General features: G+C 39.5%; 1 protein-coding gene across 2 annotated transcripts in view; it reads right to left on the bottom strand.

Annotated features, from left to right (window-relative positions):
* Window positions 1–686: 686 nt before the first annotated feature.
* The window catches only part of WAC (WW domain containing adaptor with coiled-coil), a 60,866-nt gene continuing 42,228 nt past the window's right edge, over window positions 687–19,324 (bottom strand). For both annotated transcript variants that reach the window (XM_010168803.1, XM_010168878.1), the window contains 4 exons: window positions 17,201–17,319; window positions 8,514–8,700; window positions 4,228–4,355; window positions 687–1,907 (listed from right to left, as the gene is read on the bottom strand). In XM_010168803.1, coding sequence (XP_010167105.1) covers window positions 1,838–1,907; window positions 4,228–4,355; window positions 8,514–8,700; window positions 17,201–17,319 — 504 coding nt within the window. In that variant the 3' untranslated portion in view covers window positions 687–1,837. The remainder of the gene's footprint in view (window positions 1,908–4,227; window positions 4,356–8,513; window positions 8,701–17,200; window positions 17,320–19,324) is intronic.

Below are 19,324 nucleotides of genomic sequence, written 5' to 3'. Positions count from 1 at the left end.
TTTCTCAGCAAAACCAAACATTTGCATGATATGAAACACAACAGCACATACTAGGCTAAGAAGTGAGGAAAAACGACAAGTCAATCTGTCCTGATTTCTGATATTTTGTTGTTAGTTATTTAAACTTGCTCCATTTGCAATGTCTTGTTAGGATAGAGCATTGAAGCTTCCACTTTTAAAAACCTGCTTTTAAAAATCAGTCCGAGCCCACTCAACATGGAACAAGGCAAAATAAAAACCAAGTAATGTTTCTGGTGCTGAAAGACAGTATTTTGTAGGAACAAAACTTGTAGCATCACATGTCAACACCTTTATAATTTTTTTTAATCCATCACCTACAATCTTTCTTACTTAACAGGCTACTGTAACGCATACAGCTCTGCAAATACTGAACTAGCTATTGTTTTTAAGCAAAGAAAAAGTCACGTGTATTTTGTAGTAGCAATAGTTTCTTTTTTATTTTTAATATACTTTAGGAAACAATATACAAAGCTGAGCTTTGCCACCATTTTCAAACAGTGGGTTGCTCGAATTACACAAATTCAGCGTTTTGTGATGGTTAAGAACAGCAGTCAGCACCAGACTTAAACAGTTAGCTACAACACAAACATCCTTCGAAATGAAATGTCATAATATCAAGACAGGTAAACCAGGAGTTAACATATGACAGCTGCTGGGGAGGTGTCTTAAATCATTCTTGTTGAATTTTATATTTCATTAAATATTTTATACACATTTTCCTGTTTACAAGTTTTAAACAAAACCTCCCTTGAGGAATTATTTAAGTACAAAAATGTTCAACAAGAACAGTTCTGATAAAGAGTCCCCAAACAGACCAAATTTTAATGTGTTGACCAAAGGAAATGAAAACCAGTGTCTCTTTGTTTTAACATGTTTATTACAACAGATACAATTCACATCTGACTAGCTTTTTTTTTTTTCCTCTTTCCCCTCCCACAACCATGTTAACATGTTCATTGGGCTATTTCCTTATATTTGAGCAAGTAATGTACTTTCAGCACACATGCCCAGCAGTACTATAAGTCCATTCTTACAGGGTGCAAATGGAAATACGTTTCAATAATTTATACAAACAAGTGGGTTATGCTCAATCACTGCAATTTTAAGCTACTGTACACAGGAATGAAAAGATTATAGAAAAGTGCCATAGCAACAGTGCCTTAAGAAAAGAGAAAATTAGAAGCATTAAAAAAACTGATAAAATCAGATTTAGGATTTCACGGGGAAATGGAACACAGAAAATGAAAAACATTTCTCTGTAAAACAGAAATGGAGAAGCACTGCTCTTGATTCGGTGCAAGTGTGGAAACAGTTGTTTCACCATATTTTGTACATTACCCCAATTGTTGCAGCCTTAGACACAGATCGCCTGGCGCTTGCATTGAATTTTAGGAAATGCAAGATTTCTGAATGATAAATTAACTAAAAAAAAAAAAAAAAAAAAGAAATTAAAAAAAAAAAAGCTAATTTTGCAGACAGGTTTACATGTAAAAGGCTAGGTATTTAGCCACCTCAGCATTGATTAGTTTTGGATGTCTAAGCTCTGATACACATGGCTTCCCATGGCTTCACTCTACAAAACATATTTACAACGTGAAGAATACATCTACAAGAAATCTACATTTCAAGGGTTTTACAAATCATTCTTGTATCTTTCCCCTGAATTTGACTCCCTCCTGTCCCCTTCCCCACGTCAACTTTTTTCTGCCCAGCTCAACGGTCCAAAGTCTACTCAAATGCAGCTCAAAAGTGTTAAGACTGGGCATCAGTTTAATAGTTCCTGTACTCAAAACCATGTGCAATTGTCTATAACTTTTCACACCATGAAGGAATTCTGATTCTTTAGCTTTTCAAGTTCTTTAATTTGTTGTCTCAAAAATAGTATCCTGCAAGAGAAAAGAATTAAATGAGTATAAACATTTCCATTATACAGAGGTATTAAATAAGTATCTACACAAGTAATTCTACAATCTCAGCAAACAATGCCAAGCTCCTTAGCTCTATTAATAAATTTCAAATGAATTCCCAACCTGTTCAATCACCTATGAACATTGTATGCAGATGCATAGAGACATGCAGTACTTGACTCCTTAGTTCAGAAAATTAAGTTGCTGTATTTAATTATGACTGATACACAGCTATGTTTAAGCCTGTTCTTCACTTGAATTTAACTCCCAGAAAAAGCAGAATACTTGAAAAGTAGGTTGAGTAACTGAATATTCCAAGGAGTGGTATTATGCCCATGTCATGCAGTTTTCCAGACTGTACAACAACCCAAAGCACTCAATTTTTTTAAAACTAGGAAGTTTTCTTCTAGGCACAACACTTCCTAGTATTTGGCTGTGGCTGGTACAATAACAATTTATACTAAAGGTAGTCTCTAGTTACAGTAAGTTCCAATCTCAAAATATCTGATCATTAAAAGACATCTAAGGAAAAAAATGGCTGAGAAATAAATTATTCCTTCTTCTACAGAACTACTGTTATAAACTACTATTGTCATTAATGAACATTTGGTTTAACACAGTTTCCCAGAATTTGTAATGAATAATTTGTAATGACTTCTCATGATGCTGAAGTGTAATGCAAGCACGTGGATGAATTCAGAAAAATATTCAAGGAAAGCTGAACTTTCATATAAATATTCTATAAAGTCTGAAGAAACTCTAATAGATGCAGAAAAAGCATCCACTTAAGCAGACTTTTGTAGAACACTTTTCATATATGTGCCTAGTTCTGTAAAAATTAATTTTCTACTGAAAAATAGATGAAACACAATTAGGACAGACAGACTGAAAGAAATATTAAAAGGCATGGGCATATACAAGATAGCAGTCAATGAAAAGTTTCTTTTCACATGCTGTCAGTTATGGTTAAAACAATATACTTGCTTTGCCCAGAGATAAACTTCCCTCTTAGAACAAATTTAAATAGTTCTCTTCTGTGCAAAAGTATAGAAAAAACATGATTATTCAGATGTATTGGCTTTGATAATCCCATCCTTTGCAAAAGCCTCCCCCCATCAACTTGTCACTTATGCCATACAGCAAAAATAAAAGATAAATGTTATCACAGATTCAAAGTCATAATAATCATTATCCATTGGTAGGTTAATGATACACAGTGTACATGAAACAAGGTGCTATTTAGTGAGCTGAACAACAGCATTTGACATGTTCTTTCAGATCAAATGTGCATCCAGAAACAGAAATAAAACTTCAGGAGATTTTATTTCATCTGTAAGAAACCAAGCAGTTCTGAAGGAACTGTAGTTTATGAAGTTATGAAATAAAATTTTGGAAAGAATGGACATTTTTTATTCTTTACTAGCAAATATTTACAAATATATTACAGCCTACTTCTGACTACAATTTACTAACTGCCAAAAAGCAAGAGCTTCTAGGATAAAGCTAGCTGTTGAAACAGCATGCAATGCTATTAAAGCTGCTTAAAACAGTAAATCAGAATCACTGCATTCAAACTGCAGCGTGACTTAATAGACAGGATAACAATTCAAAAAAGAAACTGAGTATGAAAGCAGATTCAGGATCATGACTACAGGTGAAAAGTTTCAGCATATGTTGTAAGACTAAACTTCAGTCTTGCACAACAGTCTAACAACGTGCCTGTGTACTGCTTCAGTGATACACAAGCCCTCTATTACTGATTTAAGCACTGAAGTCAACTTTGCTACAATCAACATCTCACTAAAGAACCCCAATATCTTCCCAGATGCCTCCTACCTAAGTAAGAAACAAACATTACTTTTTCCTTACTTGTGATAGCAGTGAGACCTCTTCAAACTTGTTCTGGCTTTAGACCTAAGAAATGTCTCATGCAAACCAGTATAAACCATGTAGATGTGTACTATGTGACCTATGCATAGGGAGGTATTTTGGAAGCATGCTGAACTAGTGCGAGTTAATCAGTTCTTCCTAATGCACTAATGTATCTAGAAAGATACTGTTCTAAGTGAAAATACATACAGAAGTTGCATATCTGGTTCTATTCACTGGAGACTAAGAGGTATCTGTGTGGGAAACAGGTAGAACGTACACAGGGAGGACAACCTGCAAACCTGGCAACTATTGGCATACTTACAGAGTCATCAGCAAATACAGCGCATGCAAAACAGTAACAGAACGGGAATTCTAACACCACCTTGAAAATTACCATTTTGAAAATAAACACCGAGCACACACTTACCTTTGCTCACGCAAAGTTGCTTGAATTTCACATACTCGAACTAAAGACCTTAAATTCTTTAATTCAGTACAAATTTCTGACATATGGACACTTCCCATGTTATGGGCTTCCTCACGTAATCTTGATGCCTGCAATGGTTACACATGAAGGTCAGGATTTTGAATCATGCATTGGAAACAACTGGCTGGGATGGTTTAGATTTCCTTGACACTGACAAAAGTTTACCCAACTATCCTGAAAGACAGTACATGACAGGGATCCGAGTTCCCAAAGTGTTAAAAGTCTCCATCCACTATTTCAATGGCAGACTTAAATTTCTCATCCAAATTAAGCCTTAGTAACAAAAATAATTGAATGCTATCTTCTTTCCAGCTACCTTATACAGGGGAAAAAAACAAACCTTTGCAACCCTCTTCAGGTGTTCTCTTCCAGACAAACTCTGTTATTTCAATAGAGAATCATAGAATGCTTTGGATTGGAAGGGACCTTAAAGATCATCTAGTTCCAATCCCCCTGCCATCAGCAGGGACACCTTCCACTAGACCAGGTTGCTCAAAGCCTCATCCAACCTGGCCTGGAACACTTCCAGGGAGGGGGCACCCACAACTTCCTTGGGCAACCTGTTCCAGTGTCTCTGCACCCTCACCGGAAAGAATTTCTTCCTAGTATATAAGCTAAATCTACTCTCATCCAGCTGAAAGCCACTTCCCCTTGTTCTATCATTACCTGCCCTTGAAAAAACTCCCTCCCCAGCCTTTCTGTATCCTCTTCAGGTACTGGAAGGCCGCTATAAGATCTCCCCTAAGCTTTCTCTTCTCCAGGCTGAACAGCCCCAACTCTCTCAGCCTGTCCTCATAGGAGAGGTGCTCCAACCCTCTGATCATCCTGGTGGACTCCTCTGGACTTGCTCCAGTAGGTCCATGTCCTCTGTATGTTGGGGGCCCCAGAACTGGACACAGCACTCCAGCTCAGGGAGGGTCTCACAAGAGCAGAGTACAAGGGGAGGATCACTTCCCTCGACCTGCTGGCCACGCTTCTCTTGATGCGGCCCAGGACATGGGGACTGCGAGTGCACACTGCCGGCTCATGTTGAGCTCAGCCACCAGCACCCCCAAGTCCTTCTCAGGGCTGCTCTCGATCCATTCTCTGCCCAGCCTGTATTTGTGCTTGGGGTTGCCCCAACCCAGGTCAGGACTTTGCACTCGGTCTTGCTGAACTTCATGAGGTTTGCACAGAGGTTTTCCACCTCTCAAGCCTGTCAAGGTCCCCCTGGATGGCATCCCTTCCCTCCAGCGTGTTGACCAAACCACACAGCTTGGTGTGGTTCCACTTAGTCAGGTGGAGATAAGCAGAAGTGTAAATTTAGAAGGCATTTCCAAAATGTGCATTTCTTAAAGTCTTCTCACTGAATTGGATATATGACTCCAGAGAACTTCTCAACAGCACCAAGGAGACTGGTATAATTACTCTGAGGTCCTGTGTATCACACTCAATAAGGAAAGAGGACTTCTTGCAAGCAGCACACTGGAAAAAAAAATTGTTTCAAATAGATCTGTCTCTGCAGTATTACTGGTTAGCAATGTTATTTTCTGCTGTACTGGGTCTGGCTGGGATGAAGTTAATTTCATAGCAGCCCACGTGGTGCTACATTTTGGATTTGTGACCAAAACAGTGTTGATAACACATCAGTGTTTTAGCTGTTTCTGAGCAGTGCTTACACAGCATCAAGGCTTTCTTCCCCAGCAAACAGCTCATGGGTGGACAAAAGACGGGGAGGGAACACAGCTGGGACAGCTGATCCAAACTGACCATGGGGATATTCCATACCATACAATGTCACAATCAGCAATAAAACTGGGGAGCAGTTTTCCAGGGATTGTCAGTGCCTGAGGACTGGCTGGTGGTAAGCGACTGCTTTTGCATCACTTCCCCTCCGTCCCTCTTTTACTTATTAAGCTGTCTTTTTCTCAATCCACAAGTTTTCTCACTTTTGCCCTTCCAGTTCTCTTCCCCATCCTACTCGGGGAGAGTATGCAAGCGGCTGTGTGGTGCTTAGCTGCCTACCGGGGCTGGATCCACAACATCTGCTTAAGTACTTGTATACTTGATTCTTCCTTCCCGAAAATAATGGTATTTAGCACAGGTCTTCATCAACTTCTGTCATTCTTCAATTCAAAGAAGCACTTATATTCAAAGTCGTCTTTTCTGGACTGTGTCAATATACAGGAGTACCCTGGTCTCCAGTAGGACTTATTTCACGTGTCCTCCCTATACAACTCCAAAGCCTTGAGACCAATAACAAACTATCAATAATGACTTTCAAAGTACTTCTTTTTAAGCTGATCTGTCATCCATCTTAATCTCATTTAAAAGGCCTTAAAATAATTTTTGCATACAAGATTCTTGTTAAAAGGTGTTAACAGTCTTGCTGCAAATCAGAATATAACATTTATTGCTTTCCCATATTACCAAAGTCTGATATCAAAAGAAAAAACAAAACAAAAAACCCACCTGATATAATTTCTTTCTAAAAGGTCCATGCTGACTATTGTCAGGATTTTATTTCAGGTGTTTGTAAAAAGGTAAATTAATCATTTTTTCTACTAAAATTACTGAGTTGAGACCACCTACAATTCCCCATTTCTCACATTCCGTAAAGATAGTTATGTGGATTATTTTCTAATTAACTACATTACTGGATTGTTTTCCAGTTTTTCGTATTAACTGCTTCTTATGATTTCCGTGAGATAACTGCTAGTGGTCCAAGATTGTTTTAGGTACTAATTATGGCACAGCACATTTCAAGTCTGACTAGGTCAACACATACCTGTCCTGGCTCATCTAATTTATTTACTTGCGTATTTTTCAGTTTACTCTGACATATGCTCTTATGCCCTAATTTCAACTTAAGCTATGCATCTGGTTAGAAATCTGAAGAAACCAAGGCACTGCATATTTTAGCCTTTCCACTTCCATCTAGCTTACCTTCTTCAGCATGTATTGCACCTACACTTTCATTCACTTTTTCTATCAAATATCTGACTTAAATCTCTCAAGTGTTACTATTCAAAACTGGCCTATAAACAACACTGTCACGTGAAGAAATATGAAATAGCAGATGTAACAATCAGCACAAAGTTAAAAGTATCCAACTAAGTACATGACCACCTAGCAGTCTATTACCGATAGTGGGGAAAAAAATGACCTATGGACTGTATAAATCTGTATTTTCTGCATTAAGATATATGTCAATTCAGTACACAATCAAAATAACACCATCAAAACTACAGGCCAAGGCCACAGAGAGAAGTGGCTGTGCTGCACCATTTCCTTAAACACACATTCCACAGAAATGGCTCAGTTGTTTGACTCAGTACAGGTTGGTAATGTCTTAAAATTAAATTTAAAAAATTAATGAAAAGAAAGAAAGCAAAAACTCTGAACAGAGTCCAAACAGGGTATCAGTCTAGACTGCACTTCTAGGAGTCATCCTGCAAGCTACTACCCAAAAGTCTCCAGTGTAGGCTTGAGCCAGCATGCAACCACTCTTCAAAAGACCAACATAAACTGGGCTAGGTAAGATTAATATCCCATACAGACTGTGTCAGACAGAGCTGCCTGTGAAAGGACTTGAACTAGACTCAACCAATATGGTCCCTTTGAGTAATACATTCCAAACAGCTGACACGCTTCCAGTTTCCCTGTATTACCACAAGAGGATAGGTTTCATTGCAGTTGGTTATAAAATATGGATGGCAATTCTACTGGAATTCCCATTATGTAAAAATAGCCCAAAGTCAGCCAGAGTCCTCTACATCATCTTAAAACCTGGGTACAACAAACAAGGCAGAGCTCCTTTTTCACTGTGTAGAGCTAACAACTCTGACTCAAACTGTGGAGAAGTTTCAAAGAGTTTAAACTTTGTCACCTAATTCATAACATTTTCCACATAACAAAATTATTATAAAAAATTGTTGAAATTTATGTTCTTTGTAATTTTCAACAGAACCTTGGCAGTAAGAAAATAGTTATGAGGACAGCTCTTCATCTGAGAGAATTTCAAAAGCACTGTTACTTTAAGACTGAAAACACTCATCTGCTAAATGGCAAGCACATGTAAAACCTGCAGGTCTGGCCTGATCCCTCTCCCCTCTCCTGGCTAAGGCCAAGCTTCAGGGGTTTTTTAAATACTTTTAATTCCTAGAAAAAGCAACCTGTATAAGAAAACAAAATTTTAAGCTACACATTTTGCACTCCCACTGGGAACAAAGTGCAAGTGTACTCACCTGCTTTTCTGCATGATCTGCAGGCCAGCCTTGAACATGCTTTATAAGATTTTCATTGAAGTGTGCTGCTAGCGTGGGTGTTAATGAGCAAGTGGGTCGTACAGATGTATTTTGTGGTGCAGGTGTTGAATTTGATGCACTAGTGCTAGAGGTATGATTTGGACCTGGTGATGGGCTTCTTTGACTACTAGAAGAAAGAAAAAAAAAAAAAAAAGAAAAAGTGAGCACTTAAAAACAGATGTAAAACTATAGAGAAATAAACACTTAAATTCATTGCTTCCAGCCACAAATATATATAAAGCATTTAAACCACAAGTAAATACTTCTGGTAGACCAAACCTATGCAACTTTTCCACAACCCTCCTACTTGTATGGGAACTGTTCCGAGTGCTACAGTATAACAGGTTTGTGTTTGGTTGGGGTTCTTTAAAGTTTGATAACTGTAACAGAATCACAGAATGTCAGGGATTGGAAGGGACCTCCAGAGATCATCTAGTCCAATCCCCCTGCTGGAGCAGGGACCTAAATGAGATCACACAGGAAAGTGTCCAGGTGGGTCTTGAATGTCTCCAGAGAAGGAGACTCCACAACCTCCCTGGGCAGCCTGTTCCAGTGCTCTGTCACCCTCACAGTAAAGAAGTTTCTTCTCAAGTTGAAGCAGAACCTCCTGTGTTCCAGCTCACACCCACTGCCCCTTGTCCTACCACTGGGCATCACTGAGAAGAGCCTGGCTCCATCCTCCTGACATTCGCCCTTTACATGTCTGTAAACCTTAATAAGGTCACCCCTCAGTCTCCTCTTCTCCAAGCTAAAGAGACCCAGCTCCCTCAGCCTTTCCTCATAAGGGAGATGCTCCACTCCCTTAATCATCTTGGTGGCTCTGTGCTGGACAAGATGTAAACTGTGTCTACATTTTAGTGTTGGATAGAGAATATGCACACATATGTTCTTCCTTCAAATAGCTGCAAACCTACGATTTTCAATAATGATGTATCAGATGGGAGTCAAGCTGGTTTATTCAACAGAATATCACAAAGTGTCACAATAATTATCAAGTACAAAGTCCGATGTCCTCATCTAAAAATATGACAATATGGGCTTTGAGGAGGTATAACCATTTACTAATGTCAAAATATAAACACCTAGGTGACTCTGTGATATTTTATACCCTCACTTAAAGCACTCAAGAGAACAGAAGTATCACAGGACCAGTATGTTTGTAGCTACCAATTTGATTGCTTTACTGGAACATATTCATGCTGCCGTTTTTCCGGTTGGTGTGTTAACCTGTTGCTGGAAAACAGACGCAGGGAGACATGTTCCACTGATATGTGTGCTGTAAGATGAACCAAAAACTCTGTGCCTCAGACAAAGACTGACTGTCTTCTTTCAGATCTCCATACACAAGCAAACATAACATTTACATTATCTGAACACTATACCAATACACAGCTTTTCCAATTCTACTTTGCAACTATAATTCTTGGTCAAAAACTTCTAATTTTTACTAAAAAAACTCTCACATTGATCTTGGCATAGCAGTCTTTTGCCATCCACAGTGCTCAGGATTACATTATCTACAACGTATTCTAGCCATTGCTTTAAGCATTCTTTTTAAAAACTGCTTCCCTCTAATAATCACCCTCTCACTACACTTTACAAGACATTTTTCCTCCGTACCTCCTCGTGTATGGGAACGGCCTTCTCAAGAGTTCCTTCTTAACAATTCCATCTCTTGATAAAAGCCTATTTTTCCTGCTGCAATGACTAAAAAGGTGGGTACTGCTTAGTCAAATTTTGGGTAACCTGCTATGACTGACTAATCCACAAGGACTCTGGTACTCGCAATCTGCAAATTCTCAACCTCCACCTTACACTTGGAAAGTAAACTCTCTAGGTAAAGAAATAGGTTTTTTTGTTTCACTTGTATCACTTCTCTCAAAAAAGCTATGATATACAACCTGAACACCTAACATTAAGCCCAACAAGCTAAAGAAGTTCCTCCAAAACATGTAAAAATAATTGATACTTAAATATACTTTCCATATGTCCAGAATTCTAGGCACCAGGGCCAGCATGAGCACTGTGCTCTCATATCACATGGATCCAACCACATCTGACAACTGCCAGAGCTGCAGCTACACAGTTCTGCTACATGTAAGAGTTCATCAACTTCTGTATTATCAGCAGTAGACAACTCCACTGTGACTTTCACTAGCATCAAAACTACTATTTGGTTTATCAAACAAAGGATCAGAATGTGGGGGTTTGTCTCCTCCTTGCAAGCACTGCTGTCCAGGTGATCTGATCTTCTAAGAAACCAGAACTTGCACTGGGAGGAGTATGTAACCCCTGGTGGGGAAGCTTAGAAGCTGACATTTCAGCACACGCCCTCTTCTACCCCCCCATCCCTTGCAAAAACAATTTACTTGTCTTTCCAACGTTCATTCAATCACTCCCATCCCCCTCACACTCAGAGAAGGGCTTTGTTCTTCTATTTTGCTAAGAAGAGGTGGGAGCAGTGCTAGTTATTCATGTTCACATGGATTAGAAGGACAGGTCAGGATGAAAACAGTCTGCTCTGTCCTCTCCACCCTTGTAAGGGAAGACAAAGGAAGCTGTAATCTTGAGCAGGACAAAAGAACATCACTAGCACCATAACAGTGACAGTACCTCACAGTTACAGTGGTCTTTGGCACTACATACACTGAGAAACAGTACTACTAATTATGTAAGTACCTAGCCATCACTCGCAAGATTATGTTTACAATCACTCTCCCACTGGCAACAGCTTTTCAACACAGACCATAATTTCAGTCTACTCTTTAAAACCTTGCCTGCAAGTGATACAAATAAAATGAAGAAAAAGCAAATTTGAGAGGAATCTTAATTCATCACCTAATCTCTCCCCTTGAGCACTGAAAACATCCTAGCACAATGCAACTATCTTTACAGTCCAATGCCCAACCATTTACCCTAATCACTCGCACTTGCAGAATTACAGAATTACAGCAGGTTTCCAAACAAGCAGCCAACTAATTAGGTACAGCATTCTGCTCTGCAGCAGAGACTTTAACTTCACTCCTTTCAGTACCCACAGATTTGTTTAAAGTTTAGAATTAAAAAAAAAAAATGTAGAAAGATTTTGTCAGCAGCTTTGTTAAGAGCTGTATACATAAACTTCCCTTGATTTCAGGCAGCAGAAGTTGCAAAAGGGAATATATGATGTAACTGGGGGAAAAAGTCTTTGGGTTTTGTGCTCTGTGTTCTCCTCGGTAATTGGCTCAACTACTTCAAAAACCACTTAGAAGTACAAACACTTAACTGTAGAAATATTCAGGAAATGTTGCTTAGGAAAAAACAGCATTTCGATTTTGAAGCTGGAGTTGAAACTAGCCAAGAATGTGAAGGGCAACAAGTGCTGTACATCAGCAAATGAAAGGTTAGGGAACAGGTGGGCTGGGTTGCTCCTCTGCAAGGCAAGGGGATCCAGAGACAAACCACATGGAAAAAGGCCAGGACAGTCAGCAACTTTTTTTGGCCTGGGTTTTTATGGGTACTATCTGCCCTCAGGCCTCCCCATGCCTAAGCACATCAGCAGAATCAGTGCAAGTAAAGTATTACCTACAGCAGAGGAAGAAGTTAAGGAGCAGTTAAGCCAAGTGGACATATGTCTGTGCAGCCAGATGGTATGCACCTAAGAGAGTTGGCCAGTGCAACTCAGATGCTGCATGATTTTGAAGCAACATGGTGAGCAGGCAGGTTTACTGACAATGGGGGAAAAAAAGCAAATGTTAAAGCCATCTTCATGAAGCACAAGGATGACAGCCTGGGGAAATACAGGTCATCTGACCTTAATCCCTGGGAAAGTTACAGAGCAAGTCTTTCTGGAAGGGGTCCCAGCTACATGAAAGACTAAAAGGGAAAAAAAAAAAAAAGCCAGCATAGATTTACCAAAGGGAAAATGATGCCTGACCAACCTCAATGACTTCTATGATGAGATGGCTGGCTCAGAGGCTAAGGGGAAGGCAGTGATGTTGTTTACTTTTACTTCAGTCAAAGGCCTGTGACATCATCTCCCATAGTATTCTTATGGGCAAACTGTCCACTTATCCAGTCCATATTTCATGTGTAAGGTGGGTGAAAAACTGAATGAACAGCTGGGCTCAAAGGCTGCAGTCAGCACTACAAAAACCAATCGAAAGCCAGTGACTAGTATTAATCCTTCACTGATGAACACTGGGGTCAATACTGTTCTAACGCTTCTATTAAAAACCTGGACACAGTGCCCCTTCAGTGGGCTTGCAGATGACATCTACTTGGGGGAGCAGTCAATACACTGGAGGGTATCCAGAAGGACCTAAATGGGCAGACAGAAACCAAGTTCAAAAAAGGCAAATGCAGTCCTGCACCGGGGGTGGAATGACCCCATGCAACAGTGCTGGAACAACCCCACGGAGCAGCACATGCCGAGTGGGTAGAAAACAGCTTTGCAGAAAAGGACACAAGGATCCTGGTGGACAAGTTAAAGGCGAGTCAGCGACGCAGCCCTGTGGTAAAGCCCATGCTAGGCTGTATTAGCAAGAGTGGGGTCTCTTCAGAGCTTCTGAGATCCACAGTACCTGGAGCACTGCGTAGTAGGGAACCCAAAACTGGACAAGAACTAAACTGCCAACGCACCAAAGGAATCTGGCAGAGGACTACACAGATGACTAGGGGCCTGAAGCACACGCCTTATCAGGAGAGCCTAAAAGAACTGGGTTTATTCACTCTGGAAAAGAGAAAGCTGAGGGAAGGAGACTGAAGAATCTTCTTACTGTTTTTAAGTACCTATGGGGATAGCAGACAGACTCTTTTTAGGGGTGCACAGTGACAGGACAAGAGGCAGAAACACAAATTGCAGCAAGAGGAATTCTAATTAGACATAAGGAAAAATTATTTTACTGTAAGGGTAATCAAACATTAGAAGATGCTCAGAGATATTAAAAAAAAATCACCTAAACAATGCCCATAGCAATTCAAACTTGCCGGTCCTACTCTGAGTCGGGACTTGGACTAACTCACAACTACAAGTCCCTTCCAACCTAAATTATTCTATGTTTCTATGTATTTACACAGCATCAGCATACTGACAACAGTGTAGAGAAAGGCTACATTTATTAAATAAGCAGAATTGAGGTATGAACTTCAATGCTTATTTACTCCTTAGTTCTGATAGGATCAAAGTTCCCCTACGAATTGCCTCCTCTCCATTTATGAACCTGGCTTCTCTGACTCCTACTTCATCAGTAAAAATCACTCTGACATTTCAGAAAAAAATAAAAAAAACATGCGGTTTTCTCAAAAATAAACTTCTATCTTAATTATGAACAAAACATACTGTCACAAAATATCCGAGCACTGCTATGTTCTACGTTAGCAGCAGGGGGAGCTACGAAAGCAACAATGATAAACAGTCAGAAACTACTGCTGTATTTTTAAATCCTGCAATAAAGCCAAACACCTGCCTTAGCTGCTGGATGAGTTAAAGACTGACTATGGCACAGGTAACGGAATGCTTCCAGAGAGGCAAAAACATCTGTAGAAGAGTATGAAAACAAGACAGTTCTGAAATGCACTGCTACAAACTACAAAATCTTACAATCTACAAAAAATGGGAGCAAACACCTCTCCCCTCTAGCAGTTTTGCATTTTCTAAGGTAAAGGAAAAACATTCCCAGTCTTTTCTGGAAATAAAGAGGAACAACTAGCAACCTGATGAAACTATTAATTATGGAAGCACTCATTTAGTTCAATTTTTAAAGCAGACATAATTCATGACATGCCTTTGGAATAATATCTTACAAAAAGACTCACTGTATGCCTACATCGCATAATTTCCTAACTTACATGACTGAAATGCTCACAACTTTGAAGTTCTCAATACCTATTCACATATTTCTTAGGTGGTGCTTCCTCCTGAACAAGTTACAAATAATTCTAGCTCCATTCGCTTATAACTTTTAGTAACAGTAAAAGCAAAGGAAATGTAGTTGTGATTAACTTCAAGACAATGAATCTGTTTTTAAGCTGCAGAAAAATGCAACCTTAATTCACAGAGCCTCTTTTTGGAGCACATGTCCACAGTTCAGGTTGCTAAGTGTTTGTCTATTCCTATGAAAAAAGTAAAGGGAGTTAGCCTCAAGAGCAGTCCCCAATCCAGCTGACTGCTTTTGCCTACAGAGGAATAATCTGTTCTCTATCAATTCAGAAATACCGTTTGGACACAGTAAAACTTTTGCAGATGAGTAAATCTACATCTGAGCTGGTCCATTTTCATTCAACTCCACTGCACTGAGCAGAAGAAAACACCAGTCACACAGGTTTCTCCAAATCACCTGGTCCTTAATCTTCCATTTTTGTAAATGAGACACTTCCAAAAGAAACAGAAATGCATGAATTCATGATGCACAATATACCTCCATCACAAACATGTAACGATTTGAGAGACACAGGATCACAGAATCACAGAATGTTGGGGATTGGAAGGGACCTCAAAAGATCATCCAGTCCAACCCCCCTGGTAGAGCAGGAACCTAAATGAGATCACACAGGAAGGCATCCAGGCGGGTCTTGAATGTCTCCAGAGAAGGAGACTCCACAACCTCCCTGGGCAGCCTGTCCCAGTGCTCTGCCACCCTCACCGTAAAGAAGTTTCTTCTCAAGTTTAAGCGGAACCTCCTGTGTTCCAGTTTAACACCCACTGCCCCTTGTCCTACCACTGGGCATCACTGAGAAGAGCCTGGCTCCATCCTCACGACATTCGCCCTTAACATATTTGTAAACATCAATTAGGTCACCCCTGAGTCTATACTAATATTGTCACAATACCTTTGACACTAGGCTGCACACTCTCCTCTATTTGTGCCCTGCCTCCTGCTCAGACAGGGGACAGTGCTACCTGTATGACCCCTCTGCTTCAGCAGTGCAGTTGCTGGGACAAACTCAGCTTCTCCTCTCCAGCAAAATGCTGATGCCAAGCGGAGCAATGGTTGGTAGAGGGCCAGTAGATCCCTAAAGGGAACTTGGTATGGCTATGAGTTATGCCAGAGCAGGAAGTTCTATGAACCCAGTGCGAGGGGGAGACACACAGTAGAGTGTATAGATTATCAGGCCAAATGCCCACCATTATCACTTCACACAGACTCCAGGCCATGGTGAGTGATTCCAAGAATAAGACTATCTTGCTAAGGAAGATAGTCTTATTCTTAAGAGTGATCAGTAAAGGACAAAAAGGTCTGCAACTGGGAGCTATTCCCCAAAACCTCACTGCTCCTTATAAAAAGGTCCCCATATTAAAAAGCTTTAGTTATTTATCAAGTATAATTTTATTTTTGTACTGTAATTCAGAAAGATTTAAACAGCACCATCCATAATGAATAGAGACTGGAGATGGTACACTATGTCTTTATTCTACCCATCCAGACATCTGTCAAAGATTAGAATCAAGTGTCTGTAAGACAACCAACATTAAAGACTCAGAAACTTCTGACTTGCTTCTGTTTGTACTCTCAAACTGATCAATATCACAGTGTCTCCAGCAAAGCCGGTCAGGACAGGGCTGCCAAGCAGACAAACAAAAATCACACCCCAAATGTAAAACAACCCCCCTCTCTCCACAAAAACAACAAAAAGCAACACAGATGTGTAAATCTAAAATAAGCTAGCATATTGATGATACAGAATTGAAGTCTCAGAAAGGCAGATAAAAGGACCTCACTATTTTATGATCTGGAAAACACCACCAGGTAGCTTCAAGTATGCTGCTATGTGGGTTTTTTGGCTGGTTGCGTTTTTTAGTATCCCACACCTTATTCAACCACTCTAAAAATCTAGCTTTTAAGAAGTGCAACACCTTGTACATTTACAGGAATCCATTGTGATGATGCACTTTTTTAAAAAGTCAGCCTGCAATCTCCTTCTGTCACAGTGCTAGATCATGACTCCATTACAGAAGGATCTTATGACAGATCTTTGGCTGCAGCCCCTGGAACCAGTACAATAAAGTGAAGAGCATCCTACACAATGAAAAGTCCACCTTGTCAAAAGAAAAATTTCAGACAAGATATGGATTCTAAACTCACCTTATAAATTCATAGCTAAGTGCTCTTATCCTGCAAGATCTGAATAGGCTGAAATGCTGACAAAAAAGTCTGGCCAAGGAAAAGAATTTGTGAGACTTACTTAACATTTTCATTAAAGGAGCAAATTGCCTGATAGACAAAAGTTATTACTAATTTTAAAAATCATATTGCACTACAGCAAGACACCACAAACAGCCAACACTAAGCAAATCATATGGAGTAAAAAGCCTTTAGTCCCAGAACTGCACAGAAAGAAACAAAAATGTCAAACTCTGAGATCACAATACAAGGAATCACTTGTAAAACTGACTCCAGAGTGACAGGGCAGAAATATTAATTCCATTTTGCTTTTGTGACTGGAATTCTAGTGGTGGTCCTAAAGTGGAGGATCTAACACATTGGCCCTGCAACAAAGATATTTAGCTGCACCCTTTCAGTAGCAGCAGAATTAAATCACATGTTCAATAAATAGACCAAAGAAGAATCCACAAATTGTAACACATACAATATACATTGAATCCAGAGCAAAAACAGAGGACAGCACAGAGAAGTATTTCAACATACCTTGAGCGCTGAAGACTTCGTGGAGAGGCAGGTTCATGACCTGGCTGCTTATCAGCTATTACCGGCTGCTGAGGTGCTGCCTGTGAAGCTGGTCCTTGTTTAACACCTGGAGTAGCAACCTGGAAAGTTCAAAACTTCATTAGATTTCCTCCACAGTAAATATCAAGTGTAAGAGCCAGAGAAAAACATGGAAATTACAAGTTATAAGACCAGTGGGTTTTTTTGACACAAGGTCTTTTGTTGACAGAATTTTTATACTCTTCACAAGGTGTTTTTCTTAAAAAATCAACTCTAGTTCCATAGTTGTGATAGACAGCAAGAGCAGGATTAGGTCATAACAGTATCATAACATCTCTATCAGAAAAGGAAAAAAGAATCTAAAGCACATTTATCAGTCTGCTACTCCCTCTTTTTAACTGTTCTGTCAGTTCTAAAATGAATGACCAAAAAAAAGTCACCAGTAGCATTTTGCTTTTCATTTGTAGTACATATTCACATTCAAGATAACAAGACACCAGCCATGAGATACAGTCTTTTTTCTGTGAATTCCCGAACTACAACAGGATGAAAAGTTTGAGAACACAATAGTGTCTAAGTTACAGTAAATGGAGTTCAAGGTATTTTCTTCCCCTCACTCTGCATATCCTGTCCCTTTTAAAGTATGTATAAGAGAAGAAGAGAAGAAACAGCTCCAAAAATATCCCATACTCTGGAAAATCAAGTTAACAATTTTAAGGAAGAGGGAGGGAAGAAAAAAGGATTCTAGGGATCCATAAAGACAAAAAGCGTAAGTCAAGCAGCCTGTCTGGCATTTGCTGATACCAAGCTGGTATAGACTACTAACTAGTGGTCAGCTGAACCTCCAGAAATTCTCTCAGTTTCAGAAACAGACTCCTGTGAAACAAACCACAGAGGGCAAGTCAGACAACATCTGCTGAAGTAAACTCAAGACCTAAATTCCTTTATTTAAATATACAGGAAACTGTAATGTAATCTCAAACCTACTTATATGCTTAAAATAAAAAGCCACCTTTTAAAAATTATTATTAAAGCCAAGAAAAGTCTGAATAGCATATGAAAAGGTTATGGTTTGGGAAAGATAAAGCAAGATCATTGTAAGATCACTCAGTGTGTTGAAATTAACAGAATTATACTGCCGAGGGGGGTGAAATAGCAGCCATTCATAAATAGGTTTATGAAGAAAGACTACCTAAGTATCTTTATGAAATGTATGACACAAAGAACATTCCTATCAGTGCCTGCCTGAATTTTGCTCATCCTGTGAGCAGACACAACAACTATCACGGCTGTTTGAACAGAAGGAACGATTTCAAAAGGAAAATCCATTGGAGATAATACGATCACATTGCAGGTCCAAACCAGAAAACTAACCAGCTTCTTGGCTGGTAAAAATAAAAATAAAAATGGATTGTAAAGAAAAACTGGATTTGTGAGATAAATGAGCCACAAAACTCTTTAACTATTCCCTATTTTCCAAGGGTTTTAAAGATTATAAGTAAGTATTACCAGGAACAGAATAATAATAAGGGTTAAATTAAAAAAAATTTAAAAAATCCATAAGCAACATTCTCACTGAGCTTGACAGGTCTGTGTAACATATGTTTTACAGAGTTATTTTTGCAGAAATTCAGAACAGTTTCTAACCATACAACACAGGCACAGCCAAATAGCAAAATATGATGCCTAGGATCCTAGAGTCTGTGACACCTGAGCTGCCATGTGCACACAGCACACCTCCAGGCAGATATACCAGCTTGAGTTTAAAAGCAGAACAGATGTGTCCACGCAGTTCTAAGTAACAGGCCCTACTGTGCAAACGGCACTCCACCGTGCCCAGAGCCAGTTCAGTGTAGTCTACCCCTGCTGCACAGAAGCACCCCAAACCAACGAGCTTGTGCTCTGAAACCAAGCGTGCCCTGGCACAGCACTGTATCTCGATGATGCATAACTTACCTCAAACTCTTAGAGCTGGATAAGCTAACCTGACTGACATATCCAAAGGAGTACTACAACAGCGGTGCTTACACCACCTAAATTCTAATCTCAATCTCGTTTTAGGGAATTGAATTATGTAAATACAAGAACTATCAAGAAAGTTCTTTC

Source organism: Antrostomus carolinensis, unplaced genomic scaffold (assembly GCF_000700745.2).
Source record: "Antrostomus carolinensis isolate BGI_N321 unplaced genomic scaffold, ASM70074v2 scaffold7930, whole genome shotgun sequence".
In the NCBI taxonomy this organism is placed as follows: domain Eukaryota; kingdom Metazoa; phylum Chordata; class Aves; order Caprimulgiformes; family Caprimulgidae; genus Antrostomus; species Antrostomus carolinensis.
Note: the sequence above shows the minus strand (reverse complement) of the source record. Positions and strands in the feature narration are given on the sequence as shown.